The sequence below is a fragment of the Polypterus senegalus genome, chromosome 10, assembly GCF_016835505.1.
Source record: "Polypterus senegalus isolate Bchr_013 chromosome 10, ASM1683550v1, whole genome shotgun sequence".
NCBI lineage: Eukaryota > Metazoa > Chordata > Cladistia > Polypteriformes > Polypteridae > Polypterus > Polypterus senegalus.
The window spans coordinates 140,329,558-140,349,006 of record NC_053163.1 but is presented as its reverse complement, the minus strand read 5'-3'; the positions used below and the strand labels follow the sequence as shown (position 1 = coordinate 140,349,006).

General features: G+C 41.4%; 1 protein-coding gene across 1 annotated transcript in view; it reads left to right on the top strand.

The window, feature by feature from the left end:
* The window catches only part of LOC120537720 (interleukin-6 receptor subunit beta-like), a 109,028-nt gene that overhangs the window by 27,859 nt on the left and 61,720 nt on the right, over positions 1-19,449 (top strand). Inside the window, exon 2 of the mRNA XM_039766872.1 lies at positions 12,225-12,400. Coding sequence (XP_039622806.1) covers positions 12,331-12,400 — 70 coding nt within the window. The 5' untranslated portion in view covers positions 12,225-12,330. The remainder of the gene's footprint in view (positions 1-12,224; positions 12,401-19,449) is intronic.

Below are 19,449 nucleotides of genomic sequence, written 5' to 3'. Positions count from 1 at the left end.
CTGCTGCTGCTGCTGGCGAGCTGTGTGTTCGCGTTGATCATGTAAAAGCTTGTATAGCAGCTGTCCTTATGCCACTTCGTGTCTGTGCCGCTGTGAAGGGGGAATGGGGCTTAAAACACTGTAAGGAGAAGCATTCCGATCATCTGCTGGCTTGCTGCTGCTGGCAAGCTGCGTGTTGATCTTTTCAAAGCCTGTACAGCAGCTGTCCTTTAGCCACTTCGCGTCTCTGCCGCTCACATTGTGAAGGCGTGGGATTGTGGGGGGGATTGAATGCACGGTAAGGAGAAGCGTTCGGATCACCTGCTGGTGTGCTGCTGCTGCTGCTGGCGATCTGCGTGTTCTACTTCTCGCTTGTCGTTGTTTTAAAAGCTGAGAGCACATGAAGTGTGTGTTCCAAAAGCATTTCAACCACTGCTAGGTTAGATGTCCGTGAACTTGTTTTAAATGTTGTCTCACTGCCTTGTTTCACGTGACGTTAAAGTGTCTCTTGCAGGATGTCAAATTGTCTTCCGAGAAGATCACGTCTCGTCTCCCTAGTCTCCCTCCTAAGATTTTTTTTTTTATAATAGAGAGATATGTTTGAGCTTCAGGTAAACTAACCAGTGTGTATATGCTTGTAAGAATATGTGAAGTGGAGGCTGGGGATGTTAAGATTAGTACATTTCACGTTTATCTAAAGGTAGCTTAACTGACAGTCAACCAGATGGTGGATTGCTCAGTTTTTTGACTGATGCAATATCCTACATAAGGCAGCCAGCAAGTCACTGTAAATTCAAATTTAAAAAAGCATGTTTAGAGATAAAAAAAAAAAAAAACTGCCAGGGAGAAGATGACTTGGTCAGATTGTGCTGTCTACAGACTGCCTCCCAACTTGCAAGCATCAAGACTGCAACAACCAAAGCCACAGGCATCTGATATGAAGCTTGCTGTGTGATCCTGATTTGAATCATTCAGGTTGTATGTCTTCATATTTAACATGTATGCCTTTGTTTCCTGCAAATAAACGTAAGTCATGTTTTATGCATTGTTTTATGGCCAAACTGACTAAGTATATCAATAAATTACAATATGTTCAGAATTCTGCTGCTCATTTACTTACACAGAGACTATGGAGGGGATGGGGGGGCAGAGTTTTCAGTGTGGTGGCCCCCAAAATTTGGAATGCTCTTCTTCACAGCCTTCGCGAGGAAAAAATCTATTGTACTCCTGTTAAAAACACATCTTTTCAATTAGTATTACTCATTTTCTTGTAACAGATTGTTAATCTGTTTATTGAATTGTAAAGTGTCCTTGAGTATATGAAAGGCACTACATAGATAAAACTTATGATTATTATTATTATAAGTAATGACTGAAGTAGAGTTGAATTGTTGCTTTGCGGAAGTTGCCCTGTTGTTTATTGGCATTTAGTAATGACTAATGATTGTTAATAAAACAAACTGCACTCATTTAAGTTACATTCTTTCAGGGGTAACATTTGGCTTTGGTGAGATTGAGAAGCCCTTTCAAAGTCGGCCATCAGGATATGAAAGTAGCTGTAGAGACTCCTGGTTTTTGGTAAGGCATTGTGTAGCCCTTTCAGAGGAAGCAATCCAAAGATTGGTTAAGTGGTGGCTCTGTGGCTAAAGATATTTGGAAGGCTGCTGGTTCAAATTTCATTACTGCTAGAAGGTATCCTACACTGTTGGGCCCCTGAGCAAGGACCTTAACCTGAAAATTGCTCTGGGGTACTGTACTGTACTGTACAATGGCTGACTCTGTGCTCTGACTAGGAAAAGGTCATGTGAGAAGACAATTTTAACTCAAAAACAAAAAAAGACCAATCAAAATGTCTACAAATCCCAGCAGAGATGGTTCATTGGTGAATGGGTTCCTGCCCCGGTAAGGAGTCAAAGCTGAGCTAGCCAGTGTTGAGGTATTCTGTGCTGAGTGAATGTTTTAAATAGGCAAGTATTGCAGGCCATACGTGTGAATCAAGGCTAAGGGTTTTGGCTTTTCTAGTATTAACTTGTCCACCAATATAAAAGAATCTTACAGGTTAAGTATCTTTATCCAGTCGTCTGGTCGTAACAATTTGGCCCTTATCAAAGTCACTCGGGCCTTTCCACCTGTCCGTATCTTCTGCATTGAACACGTCAACTATGAGTACCTAATATGAGCTTTCCCTCTAATATATCCCGGACCCTAACACTTGCAGTTGCAACGAGACAGTCATCGTCACTCGCTTCATATAGGAGTGCTCAGAATGTTTTAGCTCACCAGTGTGTATGTACTAAGAGTAAGTAAGGTTTGCATTCTGCGACCCGTTCTCTTTGTCATGTGGAATGGATAGACATACAAATGAACTGGAGAGATAATTTCATTTATTTTATTTGAAGCAATCAGCTAAGTGATCATGCAGGAGCAAGTCAGACATGTGAACTAATAAAGAACAATACAGAGGCGACAGAGACGCTGGCAGTTCTGATTTCTTAAAGGACATTGGCAGCGCAATCAGTTTAAATTACAGAATAAAGAAGATGGCATTTAAAAATCCACAAGAAATTTAAAGATGTTGTTATGTATTCATTATTTAAAGAAGATGTATGTTTGTCATGTAAACAGATCCACACATAGTTAAACTTGATGGGTTTTTCACAGATTTGACATTTTTACAGGAGAAGGCCATAGGCTGTAATGTGAATAATGCAAAATAAATACACATTAGAAATTAATCAAAGTAAAGGATGAACTGTGTGAATATCTTATATTGTTTAAAACAATGGGCAGTCATATTTTTCTATGATAATATATACTTTTGTAGTAATTGTTGTGATTACTTACACAAATTATTCAGAAGTGCTGTGAGGCCTTCACAAATACCCAGAAAAAGCAGGCCAGAATCCCCAGTGGATGTTAATTAAAAGCCACCCTACACTGGGCAAAAATACTCTTCACTTTGTAAATTCAAAAAGTATACTCCATAATCTCCTAAAACATACTCAAAATATCCCACAAGGGAGAGGCCAGAAGAAATCAGGAGCAAGAAATGGTTCTGCGAAGGATTTATTGAAGGGAAGGGAAAAACAATAGATAAAAAAAAAAAGACTTGCCTAAAAGGTAATCCAAAGCAGACAAATATCATATTGGTACCCACAAGAAAAACCCAAGAAACTGCAGCAAAGAATCAAGAATCGCAACGAAAATCAAAGAAAACCACAATACTCACAAGAAGCACTAAAATCCTGCAGAGGCGTTTGAATGAACGGCATTGGACTTCAATTCCCAGTAGCCTATCAAGGGCAGAGGGCGGTCCCTTACCTGTGATGGAAAGGTGGCCCCGCCTCTTGGGGAATTAACCCACAAAATCCAAGGAATATGAGAGAACCTCAAAGCACACATAGATACTACATAATAACCAAACAGAATAAAATGAACAGATACTACGTAATTAGACTGATAATACATAAACAGAACAATCTTATGAATGACAATGGACAACAAGTTAAAAGAAGATAAAAAGATGCACTTTAAACATGAGCCAGGGGTAAAACCTTGGCTTGACTGTAACAATAAGAAAGAATTCATTTTATAATTTTTGAAATCACTTATGTATTACATCCATCCATCCATCCATTTTCCAACCCGCTGAATCTGAACACAGGGTCACGGGGTTCTGCTGGAGCCAATCCCAGCCAACACAGGACACAAGGCAGGAACCAATCCCGGGCAGGGTGCCAACCTACCGCAGCTTATGTATTACATGTAAAATATAAATAAATTAAAATACAATTATACCAAAAAAACACTAAAGGTGGGAGTTGAATGTGGATGCTGTTGGCTGCTGCCATCTGCTGCCATCTGCTGCAATCTGCTTTCTTCTGCATGGTCACCCTTTCCAACTATTAAATGAGAAGCATCTTCACGGTTTTCTGTGATTGTTTTTCTTTGGTTTAGTTAACTTTTGGTGATGTTGAATTTTGTGGGTCTCAGAGTCATGAGAAGTATTTTTTCTATTTGTTATCTGCAAACTGCCAAGAATTTCTTTCTCTATTTATTGTCAGTCAGTGACTCAATCAGGGACGTTTAGCTATTATATTACAGCCAGCTTTGAGAAGCATCTCCTTGTTATTGTTTTTGAACATTTTTTTTCATGTTTCTATGGAGTTTACGCTGGTATTGTTATACCCATTGTGAAGAGACAAAAGAGCAGAGGAGTCCTCAGGAAAAGTTGGTGGACCAACTGGACCACCCCGTTTAATGTTAGGGTCCAAAAAATAAAATAGCACTCATTGGTGTGACAACAGAAAATAAACGCACTCATTGCCTTACTAGCCTATTCAGCTTTTCTAATGACCCTGCTTGATTGAACAGATCAGATTCGGCGATGTCTGACATGCAGGGACACTGCTCCTGGTCGGGTGCCATTCCTTCTGGGGACTGCAATGGCTTAGTTGCCTCACTGGATGACTCCTCAGTGCTGCAGAGGAAGAAGGAGATAATACAGTTAGCGTCGGCGCCCCCTCTTGTCATGGAGTGGTATTGCCAGCTTCAATAAAGTCCAGTAGGGGATCCTTATGCACCCATGTACTTATGTCACTATTTCTTACTGAATAGTCCTGTATGATGGATTTCAATGTGTATATATTTGTTGTGTTTTATGGGTGGAACCCTGCAATCGCTTCATGCAGGGTTAGACGTTAATCTCCATTCAGGAAATCTTGGGGGTTGATGGCAGGATTGGCACTCCACCCACCGAAAAAAAAAAACACCTCACACTATTCCGGCGTGGTGCTGAGGTGTCACCCGCTGCACTCGGGACCCAATCCAGGTGGTTTAGTGTGGGGCCACCTTGATGTCACTGCTGAGGGTCCACCCTCAGCCTTTTTTTTTACATTTTAAAAATTTTATTAATTTTATTGCAATCATTCCATACAAATCAATCAATTTTTACAAAAAGTAGAATTGAGAACAAGTCGACCCCCACCCCGAGAGAGAGAGCCTGGCCAACGGAGTAAAATTTAAGGCTTGTAAACATACCTGAATTAATAAGTTTGATAAGCCAATAGAGATGAATGGAGAAGAAAAAGAAATACAGAAAGAATTGCTTCCTCTGTGCTTTAAGAAGTTATTCTGAAATATTACTGATTAGATCCTGCCATGTTTTGAAAAAAATCTGTACAGACCCTCTGAGTATTTGATTTTTTCTAATTTGAAATAGTATAACACATCTGTTTCCCTCTGACTTATGTGAACGATAGGGGGCGCTCTCGCTCCCTTGAACCCCTGTCCACGACTCCAGACACCAGGTAAAAGTCCTCAAGTTGACTTTATTTTGTCGCCACAGTGTACAAAACACACTCTCCACCACAATACTCATATAAATCACAATAATTATCAATAAACCAATCCTCCAGCACCCAGACGTGTTGCCACCCTTCCACCCAGCTCAGCTCGCCGTCTGGGAGCTCCCACAGTCCTTTTATAATCCCTGACCCGGAAGTGTTCTCAATCCCCAGTCCATGTGATCCTCAATCACTTCCGAGTCAGGTAAAAGTTCTTTTCTTCAACCCGAAAGTCCGTCGCTCTTCCTATGACGAACCTCCAGGTCACAGGGCACGAAGAAGCCCTCGGTCTTCCTTGCAGCTCCCTCCTGTGGCCCCCACGGCATCCAGCAGGGCTTTGCATAAAAAACTCCATTGTCCATGATGCCCTGCTGGTCTTCTGGGGACCTCCATGCTGCAAGGAGGGCTCCACCTGGCGGCTTGGGGGTATTGGCCGGGATAAATGGCCGGCCATCCTTCACACTTAAAAGAGGAGAGTTTGGGTTCTTCCAGTGTATCAGAATAAGTTTGTGTGCCAAAAGTGTAGTGAATGTAATCACAATTTGTTTGTCTTTCTCCACTTTAAGACCCTCTGGAAGAACCTCAAACACAGCTGTTAATGGGTTAGGAGGGATTGTGAGTCCAAGGCTGTCTGAAAGGTAATTAAAAAATTTGGTCCAGAATAATGTTAAATTGGTGCATGCCCAGAACATGTGACCCAGTGAGGCTGGGACTTGATTGCAGCGTTCGCAGGTTGGATCCCGCCCTGGAAACATTTTGGAGAGTTTTAGTCGAGACAGATGTTCTCGATATATAATTTTAAGTTGTAAAATTGTATGCTTTGCGCTTATGGAGCTCGAGTGAATTCTCTGCGTTGCTACTTTCCACTTCTTTTCTGATATATTAATTGAGAGATCTTTTTCCCAGTGTCCTCTTGGATCCTTGAAAGGGAGGGACTGTAAAATGATTTTATATATTGCAGAGATGGTGTCTGAGTTCTTGAAATTGAGCAAGATTTTTTCCAGCATGGATGAGGGTGCAAGATGAGGAAAATCGGGCAGGTTCTGTTTAACAAAGTTCCTAATTTGAAGATAGTGAAAGAAATGTGTAGCTGGAATGTTACATTTGGAATGTAATTGTTCATTGAGTGCAAAGACGTTGTCTATATAAAGATCTCTAAGCAAGTTAATCCCAAATTTTTTCCAGATATTAAATGGCCCTCAGCCTTAATATGTGGGGTGGGGTAGTTGGTCCTTCAGTGATTCATTGACGTTTAGACTGTGTATATTTTTGTGAATATTTGAATTTTCTGGTTTTTGATTTATTGCTTCTGTTTTCGTGATTGATGATTTGTCTTCTTCTTCTTGTTTTACTTTCTCTGATTATTTAAATAATTCTTCATTCATAAAGCTTATTTGTTTTGTGACTTAAAAAATCGAGAGTGGTCTCCCCTAGACTTAATTGTATAATCAGATATGGGGATGGATATTTGAGGAGTAAACCACAAGACAAGGATTATATTTTTATATCACTAGGGGGCTTTGCTTGTCAATCCCCTCTCCTGCGCTATGTGCCAGCAACTTCACGTCTCTGTTGCTCATGTATGTGGATTTCACTTTCACTGAACAACAAAACTTTGAATTCTCGTGGATACGCATCTTCATTGCGAAGAAACACTACTTTTTCCTGATGGCAACACAAATAAGACCATCTGCAACACTCTGACTTAAAGTTTAAATCCGAACAATACATACTTCTGTCATATCACCTAGTCTATATCCATATACTCGATCTCTTTTTGCTTGTACCTTTTCATCAACATCGCATTGAATTTTGATTCCGTGTTTGGAATTGCATCATGACAACGCAACATATAACTGCCCGTGAGTGAATATCGTTTCTGTCTCTCTACAAGAAATGTGTCTGACAAGAGCATTCACACAACTGAGAAATGATAGATAGATAGATAGATAGATAGATAGATAGATAGATAGATAGATAGATAGATAGATACTTTATTAATCCCTTTAATTCGTGATTCAGGCCTTTAACATTCCAGCTTACGAAGTTAACTGTCCCATCATAGAGACACTGATTCTGAGTTTTTGATGTCATTTTATAGTCTTAACTGGGAGTGAGACATCTTTTGGTCTTAATTTCCTATTTCCCCTAGAGTTGTTGCCATATAGCTTATTATTATGTTGGTAGTAATAATTATAAAGAATGTTGAGGATAGATTAGGTATAGATCAGGCCTGCTCTCTTTCTTCCCCCCCTTAACCCCCCACCCTCCCTCTTTGCCTCCCCAAGTGAGGCTAAAACCCACTTCACGCAGTCCCAGTCCTCTGACATACCCAGAGACAGAGTACGTCCAAAGCAAAACAAGCCCCAATGCAGCGGCGCTTTAGGGTTAAAAGATAGAGATATCTGTTACCAATATAGTCTTTAAAAGAGAAAAAAAAAAAAGAATTTTGTACTTAAAATATATATATAGTCTTCAGCAATTTTAGTGCATTAAGATAATACACCCAGATAATAAACCCGGGGGATGGTGTTAAAAATGTGTCCAGAATAAGCATAACATGTCTTAATGCAGTAATAGCAATAACAATAAACCAAGGGTATGATATTTAACAGTCTTGTTTAGGGTGATACTTTATTAATCCCAAGGGGAAATTCACATACTCTAGCAGCAGCATACTGATAAAGAACAATATTAAATTAAAGAGTGATAAAAATGCAGGAATAACAGACAATAACTTTGTATAATGTTAATGTTTACCCCCCTGCTCAGCGCCCGTCGCTCTGCCACGGATGTCAAACCGTCCAGCTCCGTGCCTACAATAGAGCCTTCCTTCCTCACCAGTTTGTCCAGGCGTGAGGCGTCCTTCTTCTTTATGCTGCCTCCCCAGCACACCACCGTGTAGAAGAGGGCACTCACCACAGCTGTCTGGTAGAACATCTGCAGCATCTTATTACAGATGTTAAAGGACGCCAGTCTTCTAAGGAAGTATAGTCGGCTCTGTCCTCTCTTGCATAGAGCATCAGTATTGGCAGTCCAGTCCAATTTATCATCCAGCTGCACTCCCAGATATTTATAGGTCTGTACCCTCTACACAGTCACCTCTGATGATCACGGGATCCATGAGGGGCCTGGGCCTCCTAAAATCCACCACCAGCTCCTTGGTCTTGCTGGTGTTGAGTTGTAGGTGGTTTGAGTCGCACCATTTAACAAAGTCCTTGATTAGGTTCCTATACTCCTCCTCCTGCCCACTCCTGATGCAGACTACAATAGCAGTGTTGTCAGCAAACTTTTGCATGTGGCAGGACTCCAAGTAATATTGGAAGTCCAATGTATATGAGCTGAACAGGACCGGAAAACAGGACTTGAAATTTTCTCTCATGGGATTTCACTTTCACCAAACAACAAATCTTTTCATTCTCACGGATACGCCTCTTCATTGGGAAGACAACACTACTTTTTTTTTCCCCTGATGGCAACACGAATTAGATGATCTACAAATCTCCGACTTAAAGTTTAAATCTGAACAATTTATTCGATCTCTTTTCGCTGTTCCGTTATTTCACCGAGTAATTTTCGTTTGTTTGCGCTAATGTGATCTTTACTATTCTTTTTTTTTTTTTGAGACTTTCGAGTTTTCAAACTTCCATTATTTCTGACCTGCTCTGCATGTGTACCACACCAACGCTTTCAAATTCTTTACGACGTTCTACTTTGTCATCTACTCTTTGTCTTTTATTTCCAGCCCTGGGTGTGGTTAAATCTCTTGGCACAAAGTCTCGTCTTGCGGGACATGAAAGTATCTCTCTGAAAAAGTCACGTCTTGTCTCCTTACAAGATATTTTTTTTATAATAGAGAGACATACATTAAAGAACCATCAACAACAAATGAAATCAAATTAATATTACTATAAAATTAAAGTTTAATGAATCAGCTGCATGAATAAAAGGTAAAGTTTGACTTCCAGTTACAGGAAATAGCCCAGAGGTTAATAGAAATCTACGTTTTGTACCTAATACTTGTATGCAAAATTTGGTTGACCCAAGTGAAAGCGTACTCAAGTTATCGTGTTTACACACACAAACAGACACACACACAGACATAAGTTCAAAATTGGTATTTTCGGACTCAGGGAGATCTAAAACGTCGAAATTCATCAAAATATCAACATCAAATCTTTGGACAATTATAGTTCGTATATGAGAAAGTAAAAATAGTTTAACTGTGATTTCTTTAAATTTATCTAATCTCCCATGAGTCAGAACTGTGCAAGGTGATGTTTATATGGTTGTGCTGATGACATCACCATCAAACATTCCTAGTGCATCATGGGATGCATTACCATGGTGACGGGGGACACAAAACCCTCAAAAAGGTAATTCCAAACTATTAGAGCAAAATGGAGTTAAAATGTAAAAAAAAAATCAACTTTTAAACAGAGCCTCCAAACAAAAAAAGATCTTCAAAAAATTAGTCTTCCGGAAAAGAAGTCTAAATGATTTTTTGTGCTAAAGAAAGACCCAGGAAAAATGGAGAAAAAAATGTCAGTTACATCAAGAAGGGGAGGCACCTGAGCCTAAGGCCAAATGTCCTAGTAAAGAGCCTTAACACTTGTGTCAGTGTGATATTTCAGTTTTTCTTAAAAATCTGCAAAAATGATTATAATCATGTCATTCTGTAATACTGAGTGTTGCTTGATGAGAGGAAAAGAATAATTTAAATGATTTTAGTGCAAGGCTGCAACATAACAAAATGTCTAAAAAGCGAGGCAGTCTGAATACTTTATGATTGCACTGTATAGATGCCATGTACAGTATATGTACATATTTATTGTGTATATATTGCAAATATACTATAATAAAAAGACTTGGGACACCAGTGGTGATGCCTGTATAACTGGTGACAAAATAACAAAAGTGAATTCAAATTTAACACGAGTCTAAAAACAATACTGGAGAAAGATGACGGTGGTGTCTGTGATGGCATCAATGAGATGGAAGTGACAGGCCTGGGAGCCCCAGAACCAGAATTGATGTCATGTGCCCTCAAGATCAGGGCTGTCTTAACAGCATCATAGGCTCTCGGGCAAAGTAGACCACTGGGACCCCTGTTTTGATAGCAAAACAGAAACATACATAGGCATCAAAAAAAACATGGACCCCTATGCTCGTGGGACCCCCGGAAAACTACCCAGGATGCCCATGCGTTAAGATGGCCCTGCACAAGATGTTGGTTTCTGGATCTGCAAAGAAAAGGAAAGGAAAGGAAGTTGTCTCCAGGCATGCGTGTTTCACAATATATATAAATTAATGGAACACTTTTTAATCCGAGTATAGCATGAAGTCAATAAAACTTCTGGGCTATTGATCTGGTCAGTTAAGTAGCAAATGGGGTTGTTATTCAGTTTCAGCTGCTTTGGTGTTAATGAAATTAACAACAAAGGGGCAACAATGAGACGACCCCCAAAACAAGAATGGTTTAACAGGTGGAGGCCACTGACATTTTTTCCCTCCTCATCTTTTTTGACTGTTTTTTCACTCATTTAGCATTTGGCTACAGTCATTGTCACTACTGGTAGCATGAGACGATACCTGGACCCTACAGAGTTTGGTTGCACAGGTAGTCCAACTTCTTCTGGACGGCACATCAATATGTGCCATTGCCAGAAGGTTTACTGTGTCTCTCAAGGGCATGGAGGACATTCCAGGAGACAGGCAGTTACTCTAGGAGAGCTGGACAGGCCCCTAGAAGGTCCTTAACCCATCAGCAGGACTGACTGGTATCTGTTCCTTTGGGCAAGGAGGAACAGGATGAGCACTGCCAGAGCCATATAAAATGATTTCCAGAAGGCAGGCCACTGGTGTGAATGTCTCTGATCAAACAATCAGAAACAGACTTCATGAAGGTGGCCTGAGGGCCCGATGTCCTGTAGTGGGCCCTGTCCTCACTGCCCAGCACAGTGGAGCTCGATTGGCATTTGCCATGGAATACCAGAATTGGCAGGTCCACCACTGGCACCCTGTGCTTTTCACAGATGAGAGCAGGTTCACCCTGAGCACATGTGACAGACGTGAAAGGGTCCGGAGAAGCCGTGGAGAATATTATGCTGCCTGTAACATCGTTCAGCATGACCAGTTTGGTGGTGGTTCAGTGATGGTCTGGGGAGGCATATCCATGGAGGAACGCACAGACCTCTACAGGCTAGACAACGGCACTTTGACTGCCATTAGGTATCGAGATGAAATCCTTGGACCCATTGTCAGACCCTTAGCTGGTGCAGTGGGTCCTGGGTTCCTCCTGGTGCATGTCAATGCCCAGTCTCATGTGGCGAGAGTATACAGGCAGTTCCTGGAGGATGAAGGAATTGATACCATTGACTGGCCCCAACACTCACTCTCCTGACCTCAATCCAATAGAACACCTCTGGGTGGGACATTATGATCTGGTCCATCCGACGTCGGCAGGTTACCTCAGACTGTCCAGGAGCTCAGTGATGCCCTGGTCCAGATCTGATAGGAGATCCCCCAGGACTCCATCCGTCACCTCATTAGTAGCATGCCCCCCCACCGATGTTATCAGACATGCATACAAGCCACGTGGGGGCCATACAAACTACTGAGTACGATTTGGAGTTGCTGCAATGAAATTTCAGCAAAATGGACTCACCTGCCACATCATTTTTTCAGTTTGATTTTCGGGGCTTCTTTGAATTGAGCCCTCTGTAGGTTGGTCATTTTCATTTCCATCAAACGATGTGGCATCCTTTCATTCCTAACACATTACCCAGTCCATATCAGTGTACAGTATATATATATATATATATATATATATATATATATATATATATATATATATATATATATATAAAATTGAAAACTGTTATGTTTTTTCTCTTTCAGTCACCCCAAACAGCCTGGAGTGCCCGTTTCCCTGCATTATGACAGTGAGAGCTGATTGTTAACAACTCATTGCAGACAGGATCTGGTGGACGCTGCAGTGTGGGTGATGGCTGTTTCATCATGGTGCCCAAGTTCTGCCTTCCTCTACTTATTGCTTTGGATCTCTATGGAGACTGGTAAGGACTGTATGACATTATTAAATGGACATCTTGTTTTTAGTGGACACAGTTTATTGAGGGGCCATTAGAAAAAGGGAGAATGGCACTACAAATGTTTCAAGAGCTTCTAGCGCTTTGGTGCTACATGAAAATGGGGAGGGGTTGTAAAGTACTTTAGTGAAGAGCTGCCTTATTCTATACTAAAAAAAACAACATAAATGAAGCCTCATTATAATGGCTTAAAGCTCCATTGCTGGCAAAACAAGAAAGTGTTGATAAAGATATTTGCCTGTGTGATGAAGGTAAGCACTGTTTTCTTGTTATTTGACTCAACTGCTTACCCGGAACTGTTATAGAAGGATCTGCTTAATCTGTTTGTGCTCACATTTTACTTAGACATGCTAATCTCTTCCATCTGTGTGCCCACTCTTCACAGATTAGGACGTTCCGATTAAGTTTCCTGTTTTGTCCCTTTTTCTTGCTCCACCCATGCTGCCCACAACCACAGCCCACTCACCGCACTGTCTTGTATGAGAGCGCCATCAGGCACAGGGATCATCACAAGGTGCTTTACAAATCAGTCAATCTTCACAGCACATTGATCCTTTAACATCTTTTATTCCTACAAGAAGGTTTATAATCTAATTACTCAATCTATATTTAGATGATTTACATGTGAAATTATTATTTTTTTATTTTATATTGTACCAGGGGTCACATGTGCCATCACAAGGTGTCTTCAGTCCTAAGCTCCTCAAAACTTAGGCCTAAATCTGACCAACAAGATAGCCTTTTTTTATACAGAACCTTTAGTAACATCCTCGATTATTAATAATAATAATTCTTTGCATTTATATAGTGCTTTTCTCACTACTCAAAGCACTCAGCAATTGCAGGTTAAGGGCCTTGCTCAAGGGCCCAACAGAGCAGAGTCCCTTTTGGCATTTATGGGATTCGAAACGCCAACCTTCCAATTGCCAGGGCGGATCCCTAGCCTCAGAGCCACCACTCTGCCCACATTTTAAATGTTTTAAAAATGAATCTCTATCTTATAGTGTCTTTAACAACATGCACCATCACAGTGAGTTTTATAAACCAATCAATCAATCAATCAATCAATCAATCAGTCAATCAATCAATCAATCAATCAATCTTTATTTAATCTTATAACATTTAATACACGAATAATCATATAGCTCTTTATCCATCAATTAATCAGTCAGGCAATCAAAAGCACATGGCAGCCTTATTTATTCAGAATCTTTGGTAGCATCTACCATTACTAAGTGCTTTAAAATTTATCCATCCATCCATCCATCTTGGACAAAGGGGGAAATTAAGTATTAAACACGTCAACATTTTTCTCATTAAAAATATTTCCAATGTAGCTGTGATCTCGAGATTTAGTCCAGTCACCATCATCGTATCCCTTCGCCCTTCCTGGAGCTATAGGCCATCAACAACTGCCCACCAACGGTTCCTGTCCTGTGCTGTTGCCACCAGCTCTCTCCACCCTAATTTCAACTCTCTCTATGATGTTTTCCAGGTCTCTGCGCCACATTTTTCTTGGTCTCCTCCTCTTGTGTTTATCCAGAGTGTGTCAGGTCTCATCCTGCTTTGTGATGTCTGCCTCTTTTTTTCTCAGAATGTGACCTTGCCATCTCCACCTCCTTTTCAACGTTTGTTCTGCCATGGCTCTTTACTGCTGATTGTCTCTGGTCGGTGGATTCTTAGGATGTGGTGCAGGCAGTCATCGATGAAGGCCTGAATCCTCTTTAGAGTGGCCTTTGTTGTCTTCCATATCTCAGCTCCATATAGCAATACTGATTTGATGTTTGCCTTGAACAGTTGCAGCTTGGTGGCTTGGCCAATTGTTTTTGAGTTCCAGATATTTCTCGGTTGGATGAACCCTCCTTCTTCTTCTTCTTCTTCATCTTCTTCTTTTGGCTGCTTCCGTTAAGGGTTGCCACAGCGGATCATCTTCTTCTATATCTTTTTGTATCTTGTTCTGTTACACCCATCACCTGCATGTCCTCTCTCGCCACATCCATAAACCTTCTCTTAGACCTTCCTCTTTTCCTCTTGCCTGGCAGCTCTATCCTTAACATCCTTCTCCCAATATACCCAGCATCTCTCCTCTGCACATGTCCAAACCAACGCAATCTTGCCTCTCTGACTTTGTCTCCCAACCATCCAACCTGAGCTGACCCTCTGATGTCCTCATTTCTAATCCTGTCCATCCTCGTCACACCCAGTGCAAATCTTAGCATCTTTAACTCTGCCACCTCCAGCTCTGTCTCCTGCTTTCTGGTCAGTGCCACCGTGTCCAGCCCATATAACATAGCTGGTCTCATGACCATCCTGTAGACCTTCCCTTTCACGCTTGCTGATACCCGTCTGTCACAAATCACTCCTGACACTCTTCTCCATCCATTCTACCCTGCCTGTACTCTCTTGTTCACCTCTCTTCCACAATCCCCATTGTTCTGTACTGTTGATCCCAAGTATTTAAACTCATCCACCTTCACCAGCTCTACTGCCTGCATCCTCACCATTCCACTGACCTCCCCCTCATTTACACACTTGTATTCTGTCTTGTTCCTACTGACCTTTATTCCTCTTCTCTCTAGAGCATATCTCCACCTCTCCAGGGTCTCCTCAACCTGCTCCCTACTATCACTACAGATCATAATGTCATCAGCAAACATCATACTCCATAGGGACTCCTGTCTAATCTTGTCTTTCAACCTGTCCATCACCATTGCAAATAAGAAAGGGCTCAGAGCCGATCCCTGATGTAATCCCACCTCCACCTTGAATGCATCCGTTGCTCCTACCGCAAACCTCACCACGGTCACACTTCCCTCGTACATATCCTGTACAACTCTTATGCACTTCTCTGCCACTCCCGACTTCATACAATACCACAGCTTCTCTCTTGAGGCACCCTGTCTTATGCTTTCTCCAGGTCCACAAAGACGCAATGCAACTCCTTCTGGCCTTCTCTGTATTTCTCCATCAACACCCTCAGAGCAAACATCACATCTGTGGTGCTCTTTCTTGGCATGAAACCATACTGCTGCTCACTAATCATCTCCTCACTTCTTAACCGAGCTTCCACTACTCTTTCCCATAACTTCATTTTGTGGCTCATCAATTTTATTCCCCTGTAGTTACTGCAGTCCTGCACATCCCCCTTATTCTTAAATATTGGCACCAATACACTTCTTCTCCACTCCTCAGGAATCCTTTCACTTTCTAAGATTCCATTAAACAATCTGGTTAAAAACTCCACTGCCATCTCTCCTAAACACCTTCATGCTTCCACAGGTATGTCATCTGGACCAACAGCTTTTCCATTCTTTATCCTCTCCATAGCTTTCCTTACTTCCTCCTTGGTAATCCATTGCACTTCCTGATCCACTATCTCCACATCACCCAACCTCTTCTCTCTCTCGTTCTCTTCATTCATAAGCCTTTCAAAGTATTCTTTCCATCTGCTCAACACTCTCTCCTCGCTTATGCATATGTTTCCATGTTTATCCTTCGCCACCTCTCTCTTCACCTTGCGCCTTATCTCCTTGTACTCTTGTCTACCTTCTGCATCTCTCTGACTATCCCACTTCTTCTTTGCCATCCTCTTCCTCTGTATACTCTCCTGTATTTCCTCATTCCACCACCAGGTTTCCTTTTCCTCCTTCCTCTGTCCAGATGTCACGCCAAGCACCCTTCTTGCTCTCACCCTTACTACTTCTGCTGTAGTTGTCCAGCTGTCTAGTAACTCTTCACTACCACTCAGTGCCTGTCTCATCTTCTCCCTAAACTCAACCTTGCAGTCTTCCTTTTTTAAATTCCACCGTTTGAACCTTGGCTCTGCACTCACTATCTTCCTCTTCTTGATCTCCAACGTCATCCTACAGACCACCATCCTATGCTGCTTAACTGCACTTTCCCCTGCCACTACTTTGTAGTCTTCAATCTCGTTCAGATTGACTCTTCTGCATTGGACGTAATCTACCTGTGTGCATCTTCCTCCACTCTTGTACATCACCTTGTGTTCCTCCCTCTTTTTAAAATACATATTCACCACAGCCATGTCCATCCTTTTGGCAAAATCCATTATCCTCTGACCTTCTTCATTCCCCTCCATGACACCATACCTACCCATCACCTCCTCATCTCCTCTTTTCCTTTCACCAACATGTCCATTGAAATCTGCTCTAATTACCACTTTCTGTCACTCGGGTACACTGTTCATCACTTCATCCAACTCACTCCAGAAATCTTTCTCATCCATTGCACACCCAGCTTGCGGTGCATATGCACTAACAACATTCATAATCACACCTCCAATTTCCAGCTTCATAATCATTACTCTGTCTGACACTCTTTTCACCTCCAAAACACTCTTGACATACTGTTCCTTCAGAATAACCCTACTCCATTTCTCCTCCCATCCACACCATGATAGAACAATTTGAATCCACCTCCAATCCACCTGGCCTTACTCCCTTTCCATTTAGTCTCTTGCACGCACAATATATTAACCTTCCTTCTCTCCATCATATCTGCTAACTCTCTCCTTTTACCAGTCATACTGCCAGTATTCAAAGTTCCTACTCTTAGTTCCACTCTCTTTACCTTTCTCCTCTCCTTCTGCCTCTGGACATGTCTCACCCTTTCTTCTTCTTCGGCCAACAGTAGCCCAATTTCCCCCAGCATCCTGGTGGGTAACAGTACTGGTGGCGGTCGTTGTTAACACGGGGCTCGACCAATCCGGTATGGAAATTTCCGCATATTGATTTGGCAAAATTTTACACCGGATGCCATTCCTGACGTAACCCTCCCCATTTATCTGGGCTTGGGACCGGCATGAAGAAACCCACTGGTTTGTGCATCACCTGTGGCTGGGCTGGTTGGATGAACCCTGTTCTTGCCTTATTGGTCTGTGCCTTAATGTCATCTTCTGTTACATCCGTCTTATCCACAACACTATCTAGGCAGTTGAAGGATTTTATTTCTTCCAATAGTTCACCATCCAAGCTTTTCACATTTAGTATGTAGATAGATAGATAGATAGATAGATAGATAGATAGATAGATAGATAGATAGATAGATAGATAGATAGATAGATAGATAGATAGATACTTTATTAATCCCAAGGGGAAATTCACATCACAGTATTGACCTTCAATAGCTTGGTCTTCCCCTTGTTGATATTAAGCTCCAGTTGTGCTGAGACTTTTTGCAGATCAAAGGCTTTTGCTTGTATCTGTTGATGGCTGTGGGAAAGGAGAGAGAGATCATCTGCAAAATCCAGATCATTGAGCTGGCTTCATAACATCCACTGGATTCCATTTGTTTTCTCATAAGTCACAGTTTTCATAAGACATCAGTATTACCTCAATAAGTGAGATTTATCTAGTATTTGGTGGAGAGGCCTTTGTTTGCTTTGACATCTTCCTGTCTGAAACAACAAGTTTCTTAGGGTGCTCAGGGGATTTGGGTCCATTCTTCCACACAGACAATCTTTAAATATATTGAAGATTTCAGCTGGTCTGCAGTGGGCTGGTGCCCTGCCCGGGGTTTATTTCCTGCCTTGCGCCCTGTGTTGGCTGGGATTGGCTCCAGCAGATCCCCGTGACCCTGTAGTTAGGATATAGCAGGTTGGATAATGGATGGATTTCTGCTGATAAATCCTGATCTTCAGTTTCTTTCACAAATATTCTATTTCGTTTCATTGACACCCTTATTTTCGTTATTTTCTGGAATCACTTGAGAATCTCCTTGGTAAAATGTTTAGGATCGTAGTTCTGCTGTAAAGTCGACCTGTGTCTAATTCTCATCATACTCTTGGATGATAACAGATTCTTCTCAAGAATTTCACAGTATGTGACTCCATACCTCCTTCCCTCAACAAACAGGAATCCACCAGTACCATGAGAAGAGAAACAGCCTCATTCCATGATATTGCCACTTCTGAGCTTTACTCTAGGTAGTTTTATGGTTATATACAGGGTCATTTCTCCTCCAGACATGGTGCATTGGACTGTTGCCAAAAAGTGTGATTTTTGTCTCTTCTGACCACACTATGTTCTCCCAGTAATCTGCAGGCTTCTCCAAATGTTGTGTAGCATTCTTCAAATGAAGTTCATCATAGTCTTCCAGGGAGATCGTGCATAGAGATCAGGGTGGTGGAGAGCATTGCCTATTGTTTTCTCTTTGATGAATGTACCTGCTACTTTCAGGTCTTTCTGGAGTTCTTTTCAAGTGGCCCTTGGCTCATATATCCCTTTCTGGAAATGTTGTGAGGAGCTCTTGTGTGTGGTTGGTTGATGGTAAAATGATGTTCCTTCCAGTTGGACCCAATGGTGTTTATAGTAACATCTAGGAGTTTAGAAATCCATTGGTAACCAGTGCCATGGATATATTGCTTGACAATATTGTCTCAAAGGTCTTGAGGGAACTCTTTGGCTCTACCCATCCTGAAATGTTTCTTGCATGGTAACAAATGATTTGAGAACTTGCGTTCAGAGGTGGGTAGCCTTTTAGCAAAGAATGGACCTACCCGGCACAGGCAGGGGAGCTCATTAGTAGAATCAGCTGCTTTAAGGGCTGCTTCTTCTTGATGTGTTCGGTACTTTTTTCCATGTTATTCCACTTTATTGCACATAACTTTGTTATTATTTCTTTAACTGGGTCGATATTTTTGAGTTAATTCCAATATCTGGTCTAAGTTTCATTAGCATAGCTGCTTTGGAAATATGTTTAATGAGAAAAATGTTGATGTGTTCAATACTTATTTCCCCCACTGTATAACTTTCTTCATTTGCACATTGAAATCAATAACTGTTTTATTTCATATTGCATCAATAGCAGCTTGACCCATCAAAGGGATTTTTAGCAAATCAATCAGCCACAGTTTACCATGTCTATCTGGAGACTCTAGAACCTTTAATACTACAGTGCGCCAATGCTACTGTAAGTGCTTTACATGTCAATCAAACCATCTTTAACATTCAGAGCCATCAAAAGTCCATCTTCTGTGCAGAGTGTTTAACAGCAAG